A 22,316-nucleotide genomic window follows, 5' to 3' on the forward strand; every position below is an offset into this window, starting at 1 on the left:
AAGGCAGAATAATCGCCTTTCAAGGTGGTTTTGACCCCATTGCATTATTAGCTTAAGATTTCTCAAGACTTGTGTACTAGGGTGTAGTATAGTATGCCGGCTGTCGGGGTCCCGGCGCACAGCATACCGGCGTCAGAATCCCAACCGCTGGCATACCGACAGTCGCTGCGCTTGCCACGCTGCGGGCACGGTGGCACGCCACGCTATCTATTCTCCCTCCAGGGGGCTCGTGGACCCCCAAGAGGGAGAAACGGTGTCGGTATGCCGGTTGTCGGGATTCCGGCGCCGGTATACTGTGCGCGGGACCCGGACAGCCGGCAACCTGAAGACCACCTGTGTACTAGGTCTCAGTAGACTCCTTTATATTTTTCTCTTACGTCCTAGAGGATGCTGGGGACTCCGTAAGGACCATGGGGTATAGACGGGCTCCGCAGGAGACATGGGCACTATAAAGAACTTTAGCTGTGTGTGCACTGGCTCCTCCCTCTATGCCCCTCCTCCAGACCTCAGTTAGATCCTGTGCCCAGAGGAAACTGGGTGCATTGCAGGGGAGCTCTCCTGAGTTTCTCTGTAAAAATAATTGTGTTAGGTTTTTTTAATTTCAGGGAGCTCTGCTGGCAACAGTCTCCCTGCATCGTGGGACTGAGGGGAGAGAAGCAGACCTACTTAAATGATAAGCTCTGCTTCTTAGGCTACTGGACACCATTGGCTCCAGAGGGTCGGAACGCAGGTCTCACCCTCGCCGTTCGTCCCGGAGCCTTGCCGCCGTCCTTCTCAGAGCCGGAAGATAGAAGCCGGGTGAGTATTAGAAGAAAGAAGACTTCAAAGGCGGCAGAAGACTTCAGATCTTCTCTGAGGTAACGCTGCGCGCCATTGCTCCCACACACTCACACACTAACAGCGGGCACTGAAGGGTGCAGGGCGCGCGCCCTGGGCAGCAATAATAAACCTCAAGGGACTGGCTGACATATATATACTGCGGAAGCAGTATATTAAATAAACCCCGCCAGTATTGTAAATTTGAGCGGGACCAAAGCCCACCGCTGAGGGGGCAGAGCTTGATCCTGCAGCACTAACCAGCGCCATTTTTCTCCACAGCACACTGGAGAGAAGCTGGCTCCCCGGACTCTCCCCTGCTGAACACAGTGACAGAGGGCAAAAAAGAGGGGGGGGGGCACATTTAATTGGCGCAGTGAGTGTATATATATATATATACAGTTGTGCTCATAAGTTTACATACCCTAGCAGAATTTGTGATTTTCTGTCCATTTGTCAGAGAATATGAATGATAACTCACAAACTTTTCTTTCACTCATGGTAAGTGGTTGGGTGAAGCCATTTATTGTCAAACAACTGTGTTTACTCTTTTTAAATCATAATGACAACAGAAACAACCCAAATGACCCTGATCAAAAGTTTACATACCCGAGTTCTTAATACCATGTATTGCCCCCTTTAACATCAATGACAGCTTGAAGTCTTTTGTGGTAGTTGTGGATGAGGCTCTTTATTTTCTCAGATGGTAAAGCTGCCCATTCTTCTTGGCAAAAAGCCTCCAGTTCTTGGGCTGTCTTGCATGAACTGCACGTTTGAGATCTCCCCAGAGTGGCTCAATGATATTGAGGTCAGGAGACTGAGATGGCCACTCCAGAACCTTTATTTTATTCTGCTGTAGCCAATGATAGGTCAACTTGGCCTTGTGTTTTGGATCATTGTCATGTTGGAACGTCCAAGTATGTCCCATGCGCAGCTTCCGGGCTGATGAGTGCAAATTTTCCTCCAGTATTTTCTGATAACATTCTGCATTCATCTTGCCATCAATTTTGACCAAGTTTCCAGTGCCTTTGTAGCTCACACATCCCCAAAACATCAGCAATCCACCTCCGTGTTTCACAGTAGGAATGGTGTACTTTTCATCATAGGCCTTGTTGACTCCTCTCCAAATGTAACGTTTATGGTTGTGGCCAAAAAATTAAATTTTGGTCTCATCACTCCAAATGACTTTGTTCCAGAAGTTTTGAGGCTTGTCTCTGTGCTGTTTGGAGTATTGTAAGCGGGATGCTTTGTGGCATTTGTGTAGTAATGGCTTTCTTCTGGCGACTCGACCATGCAGCCCATTTTTCTTCAAATACCTCCTTATTGTGCATCTTGAAACAACCACACCACTTTTTTTCAGAGAGTCCTGTATTTCAGCTGAAGTTACTTGTGGATTTTTCTTTGCATCCCGCACAATTTTCCTGGCAGTTGTGGCTGAAATTTTTGTTGGTCTACCTGACCGTGATTTGGTTTCCACAGAATCCCTCATTTTCCACTTCTTAATTAGAGTTTGAATACTGCTGATTGGCATTCTCAATTGCTTGGATATCTTTTTATATCCCTTTCCTGTTTTATACAGTTCAATTACCTTTTCCTGCAGATCCTTTGACAATTCTTTTGCTTTCCCCATGACTCAGAATCCAGAAACTGCACTGGATGAAAGATGCAAGGGTCTTTCATGAGTCCAGAAACTCACTGACCTTTTACACACACACTGATTACAAGCAAACAGATCACAGGTGAGGATGGTTACCTTTAGTAGCCATTCAAACCTGTTTGTGTCAACTTGTGTGCATGTTATCAGGCCAAAATCTCCAGGGTATGTAAACTTTTGATCAGGGTCATTTGGGTAGTTTCTGTTGTCATTATGATTTAAAAAGAGTAAACACAGTTGTTTGACAATAAATGGCTTCACCCAACCACTAACCATGAGTGAAAGAAAAGATGTGAGTTATCATTCATATTCTCTGACAAATGGCCAGAAAATCACAAATTCTGCTAGGGTATGTAAACTTATGAGCACAACTGTATATTGATATAAAAGCGCTGTTTTAACTGGGAATTTTGTTTCCAGTGTCAGTTGGCGCTGGGTGTGTGCTGGCATACTCTCTCTCTCTGTCTCTCCAAAGGGCCTAATTGGGGAACTGTCTCCATATAGAAATATCCCTGAGTGTGTGGGGGTGTCGGTACGTGTGTGTCGGCATGTCTGAAGCGGAAGGCTCATCTAAGGAGTAGGTGGAGCAGATGATTGTGGTGTCACCGTCGGCAACGCCGACACCTGATTGGTTGGATCTGTTGAATGTTTTAAATGCAAATGTGATAGAACAGGGAGTCAATCCATGGCTTTGACTGTGTCACAGGGCCCTTCAGGGTCTCAGAAACGTCCCCTGTCCCAAGTAGCAGACACTGATACCGACACGGATTCTGACTCCAGTGTCGACTATGATGATGCGAGGTTACACCCAAGTGTGGCCAAAAGTATTCATTATATGATTATTGCAATAAAGGATGTTTTACATATCACTGATAACCCCTCTGTCCCTGACATGAGGGTACACATGTTTAAGGAAAAGAAACCTGAGGTAACCTTTCCTCCATCTCATGAGCTGAACGCGTTATTTGAAAAGGCTTGGGAAACTCCAGACAAGAAACTGCAGATTCCCAAGAGAATTCTTATGGTGTATCCTTTCCCTGCGCAGGACAAGTTACGGTGGGAATCCTCACCCAGGGTGGACAAGGCTTTAACGCGCTTGTCCAAAAAGGTGGCGCTACCGTCTCCAGACACGGCAGCCCTCAAGGATCCTGCTGATCGCAGACAGGAAACTACCTTAAAATCAATTTATACACATACGGGTGCCTTGCTCAGATCGGCAATAGCATCGGCTTGGGTTTGTAGCGCTGTAGCAGCTTGAACGGATACTTTGTCAGCTGACATTGATACCCTGGATAGGGATACCATTTTATTGACCTTAGGTCACATTAAAGACGCAGTCTTATATATGAGAGACGCTCAGAGAGACGTTGGTCTGCTAGATTCGAGAGCCAACGTCATGGCGATTTCTGCTAGGTGAGCCCTGTGGACAGAGCCGTCTTTTCATATGGGCTCAATGGGCTCTTGCCCAAGGGCCCCAGGAGTATAAGGGCCCTAGGCTGATAGCTGAGGGTTCCCTCTTTCCAGGGGTACCAGTTTTTTGAAAATCGGCCCTGGGGAACCGGAGATATCCGACTTGAAAGAAGTGGTCCCCATCCAAGCCTGTTAATTGTTCTTACCAGCCAGATATCTCGGTTTCTGTCTGACTTAGAGTTTTTCTGAGGGTATAATACTAAGGCTGTGACTCTCTCCTTTTGGTGGACACTGCTAGCTTTTCTCTACTCAGCCCAGAACAAGAGATATCAGCCTTCAAGCAGCTGGTCACCGCTCCAGCTCCACACGCCTAATATGCAGTTTTAGATTTTAATTGGTGAATTGCTCTGGTTTCTGTACTCTGGTCCCCAAGTCCCCAGTACTTTCTAAAAGGTGGTACTGTCTAGGTTTTTATCTCATTCAAAGCTAAGAAATACATTTTCAGGAACTTGAGATATCTGCAGTCAAGCAAGCTGCCCTCCCACTGGAAAATGATGAATATTAAGCCCAATCCACTATCCACCCCTCCCCTAGGCATTAAACACCCCCTACCACCCTGGAAGTCATGTACTAGGACTTCTTCATTCAGCCCAATGCCCCCTTCTACAGTTTATCCCCATCTGTACAGTAAAGGAGTAATTAGCAGAAATTACTGCTCCAGGTCCTACATGCTGAGTGGAAGATAGAACACCCCTTACCACCCGCGGGACATCAAAGTTGCCGCTGATAGCACCCCCCACCCCTACCGCTGGAGTATGGGTAGAGGGCCCAGTGCATTGCTGTGCCCAGGGGCCTACACTGCTCTTAAGATGGCCCTGCCTGTGGACCCGCCAATGGACGGGTGATGCCGACTCAAAGAGGCATATGGAAGTTTTGCCTTACAAGGGTGAGGATTTATTTGGGGAAGGTCTTGCGGACCTGGTGTCCACAGCTACCGTGGGTAAATCTACTTTTTTACCTTATGTTTCCCCACAGCAAAAGAAAACGCCGCAATATCAGATGCAGTCCTTTCGGTCGCATAAGTCCAGAAGAGGTCGGGGCCCTTCCTTCCTCGCCAGAGGTAAGGGTATAGGGAAAAGAATGCCTGCTACGGCTAGTTCCCAGGAGCAGTAGTCCTCCCCGGCTTCTACTAAATCCACCGCATGACGCTGGGGCTCCACTGAGGGAGTCTGCGCCGGTGGGGGCACGTCTTCGACTCTTCAGCTACGTCTGGGTTCAGTCAGATGTGGATCCTTGGGCAGTGGATATTGTATCCCAAGGGTACAAGCTGGAATTCGAAGACGTGCCTCCTCGACGGTTTTTCAAATCGGCCTTACCAGCTTCTTCCCCAGAAAGGGAGATAGTTTTAGCTGCAATTCAAAAACTGTGTCAACAACAAGTGGTTGTCGAGGTTCCCCTAGTTCAACAGGGGAAGGGGTACTATTCAACCCTATTTGTGGTCCCGAAACGGGATGGCTCGGTCAGACCCATTCTAAATTTAAAATCCCTAAACCTGTACTTGAAAAAGTTCAAATTCAAGATAGAATCACTCGGGCAGTTATCTCCAGCCTGGAAGGGGGGGATTTTATGGTGTCACTAGACATAAAGGATGCATACCTTCATGTCCCCATATATCCCCCTAATCAGGCGTACCTGAGATTCGCTGTACAGGACTGTCATTACCAGTTTCAGACGTTGCCGTTTGGGCTTTCCATGGCCCCGAGGATTTTCACCAAGGTAATGGCGGAAATGATGGTGTTCCTGCGCCGGCAGGGAGTCACAATTATCCCGTACCTGGACGATCTCCTGATAAAAGCGAGATCGAGAAATCAGTTGCTGAAAAGCGTGTCGCTCTCCCTGAGAGTGCTACAGCAATATGGCTGGATTCTAAATCTACCAAAGTCACAGTTGGTTCCAACGACTCGGCTATCTTTCTTAGGCATGATTCTGGACACGGAACAAAAGAGGGTTTTTCTCCCAATGGAAAAAGCCCAGGAACTACAGAACATGGTCAGAGACCTGTTAAAACCGAAAAGAGTCCATCAATGCACTCGAGTACTGGGGAAAATGGTGGCGACCTACGAGGCCATCCCCTTCGGCAGGTTTCATGCGAGGACGTTTCAGTGGGACCTTCTGGACAAGTGGTTCGGGTCCCATCTTCAAATTCATCAGAAAATAAGCCTGTCCCCACAGGGCCAGGGTGTTTCTCCTGTGGTGGCTGCAGAGTGCTCACCTTCTAGAGGGTCGCAGGTTCGGCATTCAAGTCTGGGTTCTGGTGACCATGGACGCGAGCCTCCGAGGATGGGGAGCCGTCACACAAGGAAGAAACTTTCAGGGACTATGGTCAAGCCAGGAGGCTTGTCTACAAATCAACGTACTGGAATTGAGGGCCATATACAACGGCCTACGTCAAGCGGAGAATCTTCTTCGCGACCTACCGGTTCTGATTCAATCAGGCAACGTCACAGCCGTGGCTCATGTAAACCGCCAAGGCGGGACAAGGAGCAGAGTGGCAATGGCGGAAGCCACCAGGATTCTTTGCTGGGCGGAATATCACATAAGCGCTTTGGCAGCAGTCTTCATTCCGGGAGTGGACAACTGGGAAGCAGACTTCCTCAGCAGACACGAACTCCATCCAGGGGAGTGGGGACTTCATCAAGAAGTTTTTGCAGAGATAACGAGTCATTGGGGACTTCCTCAAATAAACATGATGGCGTCACGCCTCAACAAGAAGCTTCGAAGGTATTGTGCCAGGTCAAGGGACCCTCAGGCAGTAGCATGGACGCCCTGGTGACACCGTGGGTGTTTCAGTCGGTCTATGTGTTCCCTCCTCTTCCATTCATCTCAAAGATATTGAGAATCATAAGACGAAAAAGAGTGCAGACAATACTCATTGTTCCAGATTGGCCTCGAAGGGCCTGGTATTCAGATCTTCAGGAAATGCTCACAGAAGATCCGTGGCCTCTTCCTCTCAGAGAGGACCTGTTGCAGGGGCCCTGCGTGTTCCAAGACTTACCGCAGTTACGTTTGACGGCATGGCAGTTGAACACCGAATCCTAGCTGGGAAAGGCATTCCGGAAGAAGTCATCCCTACTCTGATAAAGGCTAGGAAGGAGGTGACGGTGAAACAGTATCACCGTATCTGGAGAAAGTATGTATCTTGGTGTGAAGCCAAGAATGCTCCTACGGAAGATTTCCATCTGGGCCGTTTTCTCCACTTTCTACACACAGGAGTGGATATGGGCCTAAAATTAGGCTCCATTAAGGTACAGATTTCGGCCCTATCAATTTTCTTTCAGAAGGAATTGGCTTCTCTCCCAGAAGTCCAGACTTTTGGGAAGGGAGTGCTGCACATGCAGCCTCCTTTTGTGCCTCCAGTGGCACCATGGGACCTTAACGTGGTGTTACAGTCAGGCCCGGCGACAGGGGGGGTCAAAGGGGACATCCATCCCGGGCCCCCACGTTATGAGGGCCCCCAAGGTCCAGCGGTGGCAGCATCATGCCATAGATTGAAATAATTCTATAAATTTCTGCATCGCGCGGTCCGCCCGCCGTATAGTTAAAAAGAATCAGACAGTGCCTTTTTTTTGTTCAGCCGCCCCCCCCCCCCCACCCCCCCCCCCCCGAGCCCTGTGGTCACCTGTCAGTGCCCCAGCCCTGCCCCAGATCAGCTGTCAGCCAGTCCCCGTGTGCAGTGCAATGACGTTGCACATGACGCAGCGTCTGGACCTCCCCTCCGAGTCCTCCCTGCCCGCCTAGCTGTCTCTGCTGTGTGAGGAGCACACGGCCAAGCAGGAGCGGGACTGTTGGCACCTTGTTGCGGCATAGAGGTCACTGGTCACTCGGAGCCTGGTTAATTAGTGACGCAGACGGCTGTGCCTGTGTGTTGCTGGACTGGTAAGCCAAGTGTGTGCACAGTGCACTGCAGGCGCGCTCTGCAGCAGAACAGACTCGGAGTTTGTTTGGGGCTTTGGGTTTAGTTTGGGGCGGGCTGCAGGCAGGCACATATCATGGATGCATCTGCATACATACATGCATGCATGTCAGATGATCATGTAATACACAGACAGATTAGGACGGCACTGAGTATATCAGATCATATTAATGGAAGGGGAATTATTATTATTATCAGGCAGGTTGTTGTGTGACTTGTGCTGCAGCTACATGTGAGTATAACTTGGTGCACACTATGCACCACGTTATACCCACATGTAGCAGCACTACAAGTCACACAACAACCTGCCTTGTAAAAATATTAATAATAATAATTATGCCCCTACGATTACAGTGATCTGATATACTCAGATTACAGTGTTATTCTGTATACTGTACACAACACCATGCCCTGCCGCATCATCCTCATCTGTGCTAGTACTGCTTGGTGCAACTGAGGAAAGAAGCCGCAGCAGTTACTGTACAGCACTTCCACCTGTCTGGCAGCAGAACCCAGGCACAGCGGAGGGAGCCACTTAGTGACTGCACCAACACCTGTATTACAGCACAATCCCAACACAGCGGACCCCCCACATAGCGTGGAACCTGTGCATTCCATCGGGCTCAGTTCATTACTGAGGGGAGCCTCTGGAGTGAGCACATCTACCTGAGGGCAGTCAGACTGTCACACAGAAAGCATGCAAGTGAGATCTGCAGTGATGAACCATCTCTCCGGGGTATGAGTAGACGTCTGTAGGGTAAGACAGGGACAGTTTGCCACATTACATGCGGGCTGGAGTCCAAATTTGCTTTTAAAGAGCCAGCACATTGTTTTTATATATTATATACACACACACATTTATATACATCTTAAATACAGTTTTTATACATGATCTATAGTTTTTATGTTTATAGTACCTTAAATGTACATGCAATGCTTGGAGGAGGGGATGAAAAGTGTGGGGGGACTCGCGGGTTATGGAGGGCCCCATAGAAATCAGTGTACCGGGCCCCAAGATTTCTGTTGCCGGCCCTGGTTACAGTTCCTAAAATCTCACTGGTTTGAACCTCTTCAAATGGTTGAATTAAAATTTCACATTTGGAAGGTGGTCATGTTGTTGGCCTTGGCATCTGCAAGGTGGGTGTCCGAATTGGCGGCTTTGTCTCACAAAAGCGCCTATCTGATTTTCCATATAGATAGAGCAGAATTAAGGACTCGTCCTCAATTTTTGCCTAAGGTGGTTTCATCGTTTCATATGAACCAACCTATTGTCGTACCTGTGGCTACGAATGACTTGGAGGATTCCAAGTCCCTTGATGTAGTCTGGGCCTTAAAAATTTATATAGCCAGGACGGCTCGGGTTAGGAAAACAGAGGCACTGTTTGTCCTGCATGCAGCCAACAAGGTTGGCGCTCCTGCTTCTAAGCAGACTATTGCTCGCTGGATCTGTAACACGATTCAGCAGGCTCATTCTACGGCTGGATTGCCGTTACCAAATTCGGTAAAGGCCCATTCCACTAGGAAGGTGGGTTCTTCTTGGGCGGCTGCCCGAGGCGTCTCGGCATTACAACTTTGCCGAGCGGCGACTTGGTCGGGTTCAAACACTTTTGCTAAATTCTACAAGTTTGATACCTTGGCTGAGGAGGACCTAATGTTTGCTCAATCGGTGCTGCAGAGTCATCCGCACTCTCCCGCCCGGTCTGGAGCTTTGGTATAATCCCCATGGTCCTTACGGAGTCCCCAGCATCCTCTAGGACGTAAGAGAAAATAAGATTTTAAACCTACCGGTAAATCTTTTTCTCCTAGTCCGTAGAGGATGCTGGGCGCCCGTCCCAGTGCGGACATATTTCTGCAAGGCTTGTATATAGTTATTGCTTACATAAGGGTTATGTTACAGTTGAGATCAGTCTTTGGCTGATGCTGTTTTTGTTCATACTGTTAACTGGTTGCGTATATTCCATGTTATACGGTGTGGATGGTGTGGGCTGGTATGAATCTTGCCCTTAGATTAACAAAAATCCTTTCCTCGTACTGTCCGTCTCCTCTGGGCACAGTTCTCTAACTGAGGTCTGGAGGAGGGGCATAGAGGGAGGAGCCAGTGCACACCCATCTAAAGTTCTTTATAGTGCCCATGTCTCCTGCGGAGCCCGTCTATACCCCATGGTCCTAACGGAGTCCCCAGCATCCTCTACGGACTAGGAGAAAAAGATTTACCGGTAGGTTTAAAATCTTATTTTTTCTGGAAATACACAATGAAGAAGATTAACAAACCTAATGTATCCGTAGCTACATATAGCTTATAATATGTTCCCTACCTGATATACAGCAGAGATTTGCATCCTTTGGTGTTCTCCAAATATTGGGCCTAATTCAGCTCTGATCGCTGTTGTGCAAAATAGCGACAGAATGGTGCAAAAGTTTAGATCGCTATGTGTACGCAAGGTGATTGACAGGACGGAGACGTTTGTGGGCGGTAACTGCCCATTTTCTGGGAGTGTCAGAAGAAATGCAGGCGTGCCCAAGCGTTTTCAGGGCGGGTGTGTCACGTCAGCTCCGACCCCGATCAGCCTGATTCTGTTACATTGTAGGAGTAAGTCCTGGGCTTGCAGATGTCCTTTGTCTGGCAAAGTTTTCGCACAGTGTACGCATGCATTCACACATTTGTATGTTGCGGGTTTTCACTCTCTATGGGCGGCGACTATCTGATCGCAGACCTCTGCAAAAACAACCTCTATCTAATCAGATCCTATGAAGGCCACAACAGCAGGAGATGAATGAGCCGATATTGTGGGAGGCAATTAGGCCTACAGTATTTTATATGTACTGAGAACCTCTCAGTGATCATTGTGTCCTCAGTCTAAGGGGTATATTCAATTGATGTCAGATCCTTTCTGACGGAAGTATCCAACATTTCAATATTCTATTTTCTCTGACGTCCTAGTGGATGCTGGGAACTCCGTAAGGACCATGGGGAATAGACAGGCTCTGCAGGAGACTGGGCACTCTAAAAGAAAGATTAGGTACTATCTGGTGTGCACTGGCTCCTCCCTCTATGCCCCTCCTCCAGACCTCAGTTAGAATCTGTGCCCGGCCTGAGCTGGGTGCTCCTAGTGGGCTCTCCTGAGCTTGCTAGAAAGAAAGTATTTGTTAGGTTTTTTATTTTCAGTGAGATCTGCTGGCAACAGACTCTCTGCTACGTGGGACTGAGGGGAGAGAAGCAAACCTACCTGCGTGCAGCTAGCTTGTGCTTCTTAGGCTACTGGACACCATTAGCTCCAGAGGGTTCGAACACAGGGCCTGACCTCGATCGTCCGTTCCCGGTGCCGCGCCACCGTCCCCCTTGCAGAGCCAGAAGACAGAAGAAGGAGATGAAATCGGCGGCAGAAGACTCCGGTCTTCATTAAGGTAGCGCACAGCACTGCAGCTGTGCGCCATTGCTCCCACTGCACACCACACACTCCGGTCACTGTAGGGTGCAGGGCGCTGGGGGGGGGCGCCCTGGGCAGCAATAAGAATATCTTTTGGCACTAAATACACATAATACAATCTGGAAAACTGTATATGTGTAAAAAAAAACGCCATTAAGCTATACAAAACGTGGGAGAAGCCCGCCGCTGAGGGGGCGGGGCCTTCTTCCTCAGCCCACCAGCGCCATTTTCTCTTCACAGCTCCGCTGGAAGGACGCTCCCCAGGCTCTCCCCTGCAGTATCCTGTACAAGAAGGGTAAAAAAGAGAGGGGGGGCACATAAATTTAGGCGCAAATAGGATAATAAGCAGCTATTGGGAAAAATCACTCATTATAGTGTAAATCCCTGTGTTATATAGCGCTGTGGTGTGTGCTGGCATACTCTCTCTCTGTCTCCCCAAAGGACTTTGTGGGGTCCTGTCCTCAGTCAGAGCATTCCCTGTGTGTGTGCGGTGTGTCGGTACGGCTGTGTCGACATGTTTGATGAGGAGGGTTACGTGGAGGCGGAGCAGGGGCAGATAAGTGTGGTGTCGCCCCTGACGGGGCAGACACCGGATTGGATGGATATGTGGAAGGTCTTAACAGACAGTGTCAACTCCTTACATAAAAGGTTCGATGACACAGCAGCCTTGGGACAGCCGGGATCTCAGCCCGCGCCTGCCCAGGCGTCTCAGAGGCCATCAGGGGCTCATAAATAAACGCCCGCTAGCTCAGATGGTAGACACAGATGTCGACACGGAGTCTGACTCCAGTGTAGATGTGGATGAGACAAATGTACAGTCTACAAAAGCCATCCGATGCATGATTACTGCAATGAAAAATGTATTGCACATTTCTGATGTTAACCCGGTTACTACCAAGAAGGGTATTATGTTTGGGGAGAAAAAGCAGCCAGTGACTTTTCCCCCATCTGATGAATTAAATGAATTGTGTGAAGAAGCGTGGAGTTCCCCCGATAAGAAACTAGTGATTTCTAAGAGGTTACTGATGGCGTACCCTTTCCCGCCAACGGACAGGTTACGTTGGGAAACATCCCCTAGGGTGGACAAGGCGCTCACACGCTTATCTAAAAAGGTGGTACTGCTGTCTCAGGAAACGGCCACCCCAAAGGAGCCTGCGGATAGAAAGCAGGAAGCTATCCTGAAGTCTGTGTATACACACTCGGGTACTATACTGAGACCTGCTATTGCTTCAGCATGGATGTGTAGTGCTGCAGCAGCATGGTCTGATACCCTGTCAGACAACATTGATTCCCTCAACAGGGATACTATTTTGCTAACCATAGAACATATAAAAGACGTCGTCTTATATATGCGGGATGCACAGAGGGACATTTGCCTGCTGGCATCTAGAATTAATGCAATGTCCATTTCTGCCAGGAGAGTATTATGGACTCGGCAGTGGACAGGTGATGCTGATTCTAAAAAACACATGGAGGTTTTGCCTTATAAGGGTGAGGAATTGTTTGGGGACGGTCTCTCGGACCTCGTATCCACGGCAACAGCTGGGAAGTCAACTATTTTACCTCAGGTTCCCTCACAGCCTAAGAAAGCACCGGATCAGAGGCGCATCCTTTCTGCCCAGAGGCAGGGGTAGAGGAAAGAAGTCCACCGCATGACGCTGGGGCTCCACAGGCGGAGCCGGGTGCGGTGGGGGCGCGTCTCCGAAACTTCAGCAACCAGTGGGTTCGCTCACAAGTGGATCTCTGGGCTGTACAAATTGTATCTCAGGGATACAGGCTGGAGTTCGAGGCAACTCCCCCTCGCCGTTACCTCAAATCAGCCTTACCAGCTGCTCCCAGGGAAAGGGAGGTAGTACTGGCGGCAATTCACAAGCTGTACCTCCAGCAGGTGATAATCAAGGTTCCCCTCCTTCAACAGGGACGGGGTTACTATTCCACAATGTTTGTGGTACCGAAACCAGACGGTTCGGTGAGACCCATTCTGAATTTAAAATCCTTGAACACTTATATAAGGAAGTTCAAGTTCAAAATGGAATCGCTCAGGGCGGTTATTGCAAGCCTGGAAGAGGGGGATTTTATGGTGTCGCTGGACATCAAGGATGCTTACTTGCATGTCCCCATTTACCCACCTCACCAGGAGTACCTCAGGTTTGTGGTACAGGATTGTCATTACCAATTCCAGACGTTGCCGTTTGGTCTGTCCACGGCACCGAGAGTATTTACCAAGGTAATGGCCGAAATGATGATACTCCTTCGGAAGAAGGGAGTTATAATTATCCCGTACTTGGACGATCTCCTTATAAAGGCGAGGTCCAGAGAGCAGTTGTTGGTCAGCGTAGCACTCTCTCGGGAAGTGTTGCAACAGCACGGCTGGATTCTGAATATCCCAAAGTCGCAGCTGATTCCTGCGACGCGTCTGCTTTTTCTGGGCATGATTCTGGACACAGAACTGAAGAAGGTGTTTCTCCCGGTGGAGAAGGCCCAGGAATTGTCATCTCTGGTCAGGGACCTCCTGAAACCAAAACAGGTGTCGGTGCATCACTGCACGCGAGTCCTGGGAAAGATGGTGGCTTCTTACGAAGCAATTCCCTTCGGCAGGTTCCATGCAAGGATCTTTCAGTGGGATTACCCATTAGTAATATAATAATTGTTTTTTTTATATTATAAAAATTTTTTATGTGATGTTGGCCGGCATCTAGTATTATATGTGTTTGTATGTATTTTTAGAGATTAATTTTATGTGATAATAAATATCCATATCAGAGTGAATTGCGCAGTCCCAGTTTTGTTTTGTTTTTTCAGTGGGATCTGTTAGACAAATGGTCCGGATCGCATCTTCAGATGCATCGGTTGATCACCCTGTCCCCAAGGGCCAGGGTGTCTCTGCTGTGGTGGCTGCAGAGTGCTCATCTTCTCGAGGGACGTAGGTTCGGCATACAGGACTGGATCCTGGTGACCACGGATGCAAGCCTCCGAGGATGGGGGGCAGTCACTCAGGGAAGAAACTTCCAGGGACAGTGGTCAAGTCTGGAGACTTCTCTACACATAAATATATTGGAACTAAGGGCCATCTACAACGCCCTGAGTCAAGCAGAGCCCCTGCTTCAAAACCAATCTGTACTGATTCAGTCAGACAACATCACGGCGGTCGCCCATGTAAACCGCCAGGGCGGCACAAGAAGCAGGATGGCAGTGGCAGAAGCCACAAGGATTCTTCGATGGGCGGAGAATCACGTGCTAGCACTGTCAGCAGTGTTCATTCCGGGAGTGGACAACTGGGAAGCAGACTTCCTCAGCAGGCACAACCTCCACCCGGGAGAGTGGGGACTTCATCAAGAAGTCTTCACACAGATTGTAAATCGTTGGGAATTGCCACAGGTGGACATGATGGCGTCCCGCCTCAACAAAAAGCTAAAAAAATATTGCGCCAGGTCACGGGACCCTCAGGCGATAGCTGTGGACGCACTAGTGACACCGTGGGTGTACCAGTCGGTTTATGTGTTCCCTCCTCTTCCTCTCATACCCAAGGTACTGAGGATAGTAAGAAAGAGAGGAGTAAGAACTATACTCATCGTTCCGGATTGGCCAAGAAGAACTTAGTACCCAGAACTACAAGAAATGATCTCAGAGGACCCATGGCCTCTGCCTCTCAGACAGGACCTGTTACAGCAGGGGCCCTGTCTGTTCTAAGACTTACCGCGGCTGCGTTTGACGGCATGGCGGTTGAACTCCGGATCCTAGCGGAAAAGGGCATTCCGGATGAAGTTATTCCTACGCTGATAAAGGCTAGGAAAGACGTGACAGCAAAACATTATCACCGTATATGGCGAAAATATGTTGCTTGGTGTGAGGCCAGGAAGGCCCCTACAGAGGAATTCCAGCTGGGTCGATTCCTGCACTTCCTACAGTCAGGAGTGACTATGGGCCTAAAATTAGGTTCCATAAAGGTCCAGATTTCGGCCCTATCTATTTTCTTTCAAAAAGAACTGGCTTCACTGCCTGAAGTTCAGACGTTTGTTAAGGGAGTGCTGCATATTCAGCCCCCTTTTGTGCCTCCAGTGGCACCTTGGGATCTTAACGTTGTGTTGGATTTCCTGAAATCACACTGGTTTGAGCCACTTAGGACCGTGGAGCTAAAGTATCTCACGTGGAAGGTGGTCATGCTGTTGGCCTTGGCTTCAGCTAGGCGTGTGTCAGAATTGGCGGCTTTGTCATGTAAAAGCCTGTATCTGATCTTCCATATGGACAGAGCAGAATTGAGGACTCGTCCCCAATTTCTCCCAAAGGTGGTATCAGCGTTTCATTTGAACCAACCTATTGTGGTGCCTGCGGCTACTCGGGACTTGGAGGCTTCCAAGTTGCTGGACGTAGTCAGGGCTTTGAAATCTATGTAGCCAGGACGGCTGGAGTCAGGAAAACTGACTCGCTGTTTATCCTGAATGCACCCAACAAACTGGGTGCTCCGGCTTCAATGCAAACTATTGCGCGCTGGATCTGTAACACGATTCAGCAAGCTCATTCTGCGGCAGGGTTGCCGCATCCTAAATCAGTAAAAGCCCATTCCACAAGGAAGGTGGGCTCTTCTTGGGCGGCTGCCCGAGGGGTCTCGGCTTTACAGCTTTGCCGAGCTGCTACTTGGTCGGGTTCAAACACATTTGCTAAGTTCTACAAGTTTGATACCCTGGCTGAGGAGGACCTTGCCTTTGCTCATTCGGTGCTGCAGAGTCATCCGCACTCTCCCGCCCGTTTGGGAGCTTTGGTATAATCCCCATGGTCCTTACGGAGTTCCCAGCATCCACTAGACGTCAGAGAAAATAAGAATTTACTCACCGGTAATTCTATTTCTCGTAGTCCGTAGTGGATGCTGGGCGCCCGTCCCAAGTGCGGACTCTCTGCAATACATGTATATAGTTATTGCTTAACTAAAGGGTTATTGTTATGAGCCATCTGTTACTGAGGCTCAGTTGTTGTTCATACTGTTAACTGGGTATGGTTATCACAAGTTGTACAGTGTGATTGGTGTGGCTGGTATGAGTCTTACCCTGGATTCCAAATCCTTTCCTTGTTGTGTCAGCTCTTCCGGGCACAGTTTCCTTAACTGAGGTCTGGAGGAGGGGCACAGAGGGAGGAGCCAGTGCACACCAGATAGTACCTAATCTTTCTTTTAGAGTGCCCAGTCTCCTGCGGAGCCCGTCTATTCCCCATGGTCCTTACGGAGTTCCCAGCATCCACTACGGACTACGAGAAATAGAATTACCGGTGAGTAAATTCTTATTATTTGACCTTCCCGACTTTGCCAATCCAACTTTTTTTAAAGTCGGATTGACATTGTCGGGAATGGGGCTAAAACTTATCGGATTTGGCCACGAATCCGCCAAAACACGTGGCTCCGCGGCTAGTCCGCCGATTCACGTGTTTTCCGATAAGACGGATTTACTGACTTGTAGGATAAACGGGAGTTTCATTGAATAGTTTGAATCTGGATTCGACCTAAAATTGTCGGAAACTCCCGTTATTCCGACAAGTCGGGAAATCCGACTACAATTGAATACATCCCTAGGTCCGTTTGTAAGCAACTTTGAAGTGGGCAGGGCTAAAACTAACCTGTAACCAATAAGAGGATTGCAGTACTCACAGAGCTAGACCAACCTGTAGCCAATCACAGCATTACAATATTCACAGGGAAAGACCAACCTGTTGCCTCGGTGATCATTGTGTCGTCAGTCTATGTCCATTTGTAAGCAACTTTGAAGTGGGCAGGGCTAAAATCAACCTGTAACCAATAAGAGCATTACAATATTTGCAGTACCAGACCACTCTGTAGCCAATCAAAACAATATTCACAGGGAATGACCTATCTGTAGCTTATCCAAGCATTCATTGGGCTAGACCAACCTGTATCCAATCAGATCATTACAGTGGGGTTCATTCCGAGTTGATCGCTTGCTGCCGTTTTTTGCAGCGCAACGATCAGGTTACTACTGCACGTGCGTATGCACCGCAATGCGCAGGTGCGTCGTACGGGTACAAAGCGGATTATTGCTGGGCGATGGATTTAACTAAGAATCCATTCGCAAAGCCGATCGCAAGGAGATTGACAGGAAGAAGGCGTTTATGGATGTCAACTGACCGTTTTCTGGGAGTGTTTGGAAAAACTCAGGCGTGTCCAAGTGTTTGCAGGGAGGGTGTCTGACGTCAATTCCGGGACTAAAAATACTGAAGTGATCGCAAGGGCTGAGTAATTCCAGAGCTACTCAGAAACTGCAAAAAAAAAATTTGTCCCGCTCAGCTGCACACACGTTCGCACACTTGCAAAGCGAAAATACACTCCCCCGTGGGCGGCGACTATGCGTTTGCACGGCTGCTAAAAGTAGCTAGCGAGGGATCAACTCGGAATGACCCCCAATATTCACAAGGCTAGATCAACCTGTAGCCAATTCCAGCAATAAAATGTTCACAGAGCTAGACCAACCTGTAACCAATCAGATAATTGCAGCATTCACAGGGCGAGATCAACCTGTAGCCAATCAGAGCATTACAGTATTCACTGCAGCTAACTGGAGCATTACAGTATTTGCTGCTAGCCAATCAGAGTATTACAATATTCACTGGGTAGACCAACCTGTGCATTAGTTTGGATACAACACAGGGATTTCACCAAATTGTACTTCCAAGTGTTCATATGACTTATTTCCTTTTCCAGCTAATCCTGTACAGCTTTACAAAATATGAAGATCTTGTGACTTTTCTGCAACAAAATGTCAATCAGGTAAATAATATTTCTACCCATTTTGTTTTAATTAATGAAAATAGTGTTGTTTTGTGATTTCTGCTAGACCATAATATAGAAAAATATTCCTTAAATTGCGTACACACGGTGAGATAAATCTGTAAGGTTTTGACTATATAGTCAATATGTTATGAAAAGTTAGTGCATATCTCAAGGTGTTAGGCAGCTTGCGATCCCGATTCGATCCCGATGTGCGCTCCCGTGGGGTCGGTGTCGCAAGGCTAGATAGACTGTGCAGGCAAATCAATCTTGACTATCCAGTGTACTATCTAGTACAAAGGGATCGGTATGAAATACCTACAATCAAAATCCAGACGGTCAAAATCCTGATAGCAATTGACCGACGGTCAAAATTACGACATGGACAAAATACCGACATTTAAAATACAAACGTAAAATGTCAACAGGTCAAAATGCCGACATGAGTTTTTCAGCGGGTTTTGTTGTGTACGTCGACATATGTCGACATGGACACCATATAAGTGTACCTCGTCCCCTCGCATTTCTCGCTACGCTTGCCATGCTTCGGGCACGGTTCCTCGCTGCGCTCAGCACACTATTATATTCCCCCACCAGGTCCACTCGGATGGTAAACTATGAACAAGTCGGTTTCAACGAAAAAATCATGGAAAACTTATGTCAACTTTTTGACCTGCCGACATGATAAATTTTGGTCATTTGACCTTGTTGGTATTTTAAATGTCGGTAATTTGACCATGTCGGGATTTTGGCCGTCTGTCAATTGCTGTCGGTATTTTGACCATCGGGATTTTGATTGTCGGTAAATTAACTGCATCCCAGTACAAAGTACAGTATAGTCAAAATTGGCACTTAGTCAAAATCGCACATAGACAAAGTCGAAAGTACAGATAGTAAAAATCTGTACTATCTAGGCTCTGGGGGAGTTCAAGGGAAACCACAAGGATCTCACCGGGTGTACCTACCTTTACGTCACATTACAGATGGAATAGGTGTGATTGGGTGACACTTTGAGAACAAGTTTGTCAGCAGCAAGTAAAAATAGGATTTTGATAACCTACCAGTAAATCCTTTTCTCCTAGTCCGTAGAGGATGCTGGGGACAACATCAAGACCATGGGGTATAGACGGGATCCGCAGGAGACATGGGCACTCCAAAGACTTTTCATTAGGTGTGAACTGGCTCCTCCCTCTATGCCTCTCCTCCAGACATCAGTTGTAGGAACTGTGCCCAGGGAGACTGACATTTCGAGGAAAGGAATTACTTAACTAGTGGTGAGATATCTACCAACTCACACCTTCAACCATGCTGCACACATGGCATTCAACATAACACACTCCAACAGGCATGAACTAATTGCAGCAACATGCTGAAACCAAGATAACACAACTTGTGTAACTGTAATAACAAAACTGCAGGTAAAGTACGCACTGGGACGGGCGCCCAGCATCCTCTACGGACTAAGAGAAAAAGATTTACCGGTAGGTTATCAAAATCCTATTTTCTCATACGTCCTAGAGGATGCTGGGGATGACATCAAGACCATGGGGTCTATACCAAAGCTCCAGTACGGGCGGGAGAGTGCGGATGACCCTGCAGCACCGATTGACCAAACTTTAGGTCCTCATCGGCCAAGGTGTCAAACTTGTATAACTTAGCAAATGTGTTTGACCCTGATCAAGTAGCTGCTCGGCAAAGTTGTAATGCCGAGACCCCCCGGGCAGAAGCCCAGGATGAGCCCACCTACCTAGTTGAGTGGGCCTTTACCGATGTCGGTAATGGCAATCCAGCCGTAGTATGAGCTTGCTGAATCGTATTTCTAATCCAATGTGCAATAGTCTGCTTGGAAGCAGGACAGCCAATCTTGTTGTGATCATACAGGACAAACAGAGCCTCTGTTTTCCGTATACGAGCTGTTCTAGCAACATAGATTTTCAAAGCTCTAACCACATCTAGAGACTTTGAATCAGTGAATGTGTCAGTAACTACTGGCACCACAATAGGTTGGTTTATGTGAAAGCAGAAACCACCTTTGGAAGAAAATGTTGGCGAGTTCGCAACTCTGCCCTATCTTCATGGAAAATCAGGTAAGGGCTCTTGTGAGACAAGGCCCCCAATTCCGACACCCGCCTTGCGGATGCCAATGCCAAAAGCATCACCACTTTCCAAGTGAGAAACTTCAACTCTATCTTTTGTATAGGCTCAAACCAATCCGATTGAAGGAACTGCAATACCACGTTAAGGTCCCATGGTGCCACTGGAGGCACGAATGGAGGCTGGATGTGCAGAACCCCTTTCACGAAGGTCTGAACCTCTGGAAGAGAGGCCAGTTGTTTTTGGAAGAACACTGACAAGGCCGAAATCTGAACCTTGATTGATCCCAATCGTAGGCCCGTCTCCACACCATCCTGCAAAAAATGGAGAAAACGTCCTAAGTGAAACTCTTCCGTAGGAGCTTTCCTGGATTCACACCAAGACACATATTTTCTCCAAATACGGTGGTAATGTTTTGACGTTACTCCCTTTCTGGCCTGAATAAGGGTGGGGATGACCTCCTTAGGAATACCCTTCCTGGCTAGGATACGGTGCTCAAAAGCCATGCCGTCAAACGTAGCCGCAGTAAGTTTTGATACACGCACGGCCCTTGCTGCAGCAGGTCCTCCCGAGGAGGAAGAGGCCGAGGATCTCCTATGAGTAACTGCTGAAGATCTGGGTACCAAGCCCTCCTTGGCCAGTCTGGGGCAATGAAGATTGCTCGAACCCTTGTCTTTCTTTTGATCCTGAGTACTTTTGGGATCAGCGGAAGTGGAGGGAAAACATACACTGACGGAAACACCCACTGGGTCACCAGTGCATCCGCTGCTACTGCTTGAGGGTCTCTCGACCTGGAACAGTATCTCTGAAGCTTCTTGTTGAGACGAGACGCCATCATGTCTATTTGAGGAACTCCCCAAAGACTTGTCACCTCTGCGAAGACTTCTTGATGGAGGCCCCACTCTCCTGGATGGAGATCGTGTCTGCTGAGGAAGTCTGCTTCCCAGTTGTCTACTCCCGGAATGAATATTGCCGACAGAGCTTGTAGATGTTTTTCTGCCCAGCGGAGGATTTTTGTCGCCTCTGCCATTGCCGCTCTGCTTTTCGTTCCGCCCTGCCTGTTTATGTATGCGACTGCTGTTACATTGTCCACCTGGATCTGCACGGGACGGTCTTGAAGAAGATGTACCGATTGTTGAAGGCCGTTGTAAATGGCTCTTAGTTTCAGAACGTTTATGTGAAGGCAGGCTTCCTGTTGTGACCAACGTCCCTGGAAGTTTTCTCCCTGAGAGACTGCTCCCCAGCCTCGGAGACTTGCATCTGTGGTTACTAGGCCCCAGTCCTGAATCCCGAACCTGCGTCCCTCTAGCAGGTGAGAGCTGTGCAACCACCACAGGAGTGAAATCTTGGTTTTTGACGACAGGATTATCTTTCTGTGCATGTGTAGGTGTGACCTCGACCACTTGTCCAACAGGTCCCACTGGAATACTCTGGCATGGAACCTGCCAAACTGTATGGCCTCGTAGGCCGCCACCATCTTCCCCAACAACCGAATGCACTGATGGATCGACACACTTGATGGTTTCAATATCTGTTTCTTTTTCATCCACTAGGGGTCACTGGAGTACTCTAGGGATATGGACGGTTCCAGAGGAACTAGGCACTGAATAAGTTAAAATTTGAGACTACTTCTCCCCTCCATATCCCCGAGTACCTCAGTGTTTTTTCGGTGCTCACCGAGCAACTAGGCCTGTGGAGTTTCTCCACAGTTATTGGATTTATTTTTGATTTTTCAATGTTCCACATCCCTTCCCCCCTTCCAGAAAGGCGAGGGTTCGGGATAGTGGAAGCTGCTGAAGCAGCTGTGGGTGTCGGACCTCTCTAAAAAGAGCTCCCTCACTGCCACGGGCAGGTCTAAAACCTGCAGTAAAGGCTGGACGGAACTTAGAGAGAAGCCCCGTCATAGCCCTCACCACAGGGCTCAGGTATGTTGAACGGGGCGGTCAGCTCACGCTGCCGCCCCGCTGTGTGGGATACTGTGTGTGTGTGTGGCCGCCGGCCGCTGCCTTCAGCCGCCCGCCGCCGTTTCCAGCGCCGCTGTCTATGCTGTGTCCCCCGCCGCTCTGAGCCGCGCCGGCCACGTTGATTTATGCATAGGCCGCTCCACGGCTCTATGCAGCGCGCTCCCCGGCCCTCGATGCCGCTTCCGGCTCCCTCTCCACCATAGCCCGG

General features: G+C 48.5%; 1 protein-coding gene across 2 annotated transcripts in view; it reads left to right on the forward strand.

The window, feature by feature from the left end:
• The window catches only part of MINDY4 (MINDY lysine 48 deubiquitinase 4), a 379,811-nt gene that overhangs the window by 215,503 nt on the left and 141,992 nt on the right, over positions 1-22,316 (forward strand). For both annotated transcript variants that reach the window (XR_010177939.1, XM_063924327.1), the window contains exon 12: positions 17,985-18,050. Coding sequence is in view for 1 of the 2 variants with exons in the window: in XM_063924327.1 (XP_063780397.1) it covers positions 17,985-18,050 (66 nt within the window). In the remaining variant the exon portion in view is untranslated. The remainder of the gene's footprint in view (positions 1-17,984; positions 18,051-22,316) is intronic.

The sequence above is a fragment of the Pseudophryne corroboree genome, chromosome 5, assembly GCF_028390025.1.
Source record: "Pseudophryne corroboree isolate aPseCor3 chromosome 5, aPseCor3.hap2, whole genome shotgun sequence".
NCBI lineage: Eukaryota > Metazoa > Chordata > Amphibia > Anura > Myobatrachidae > Pseudophryne > Pseudophryne corroboree.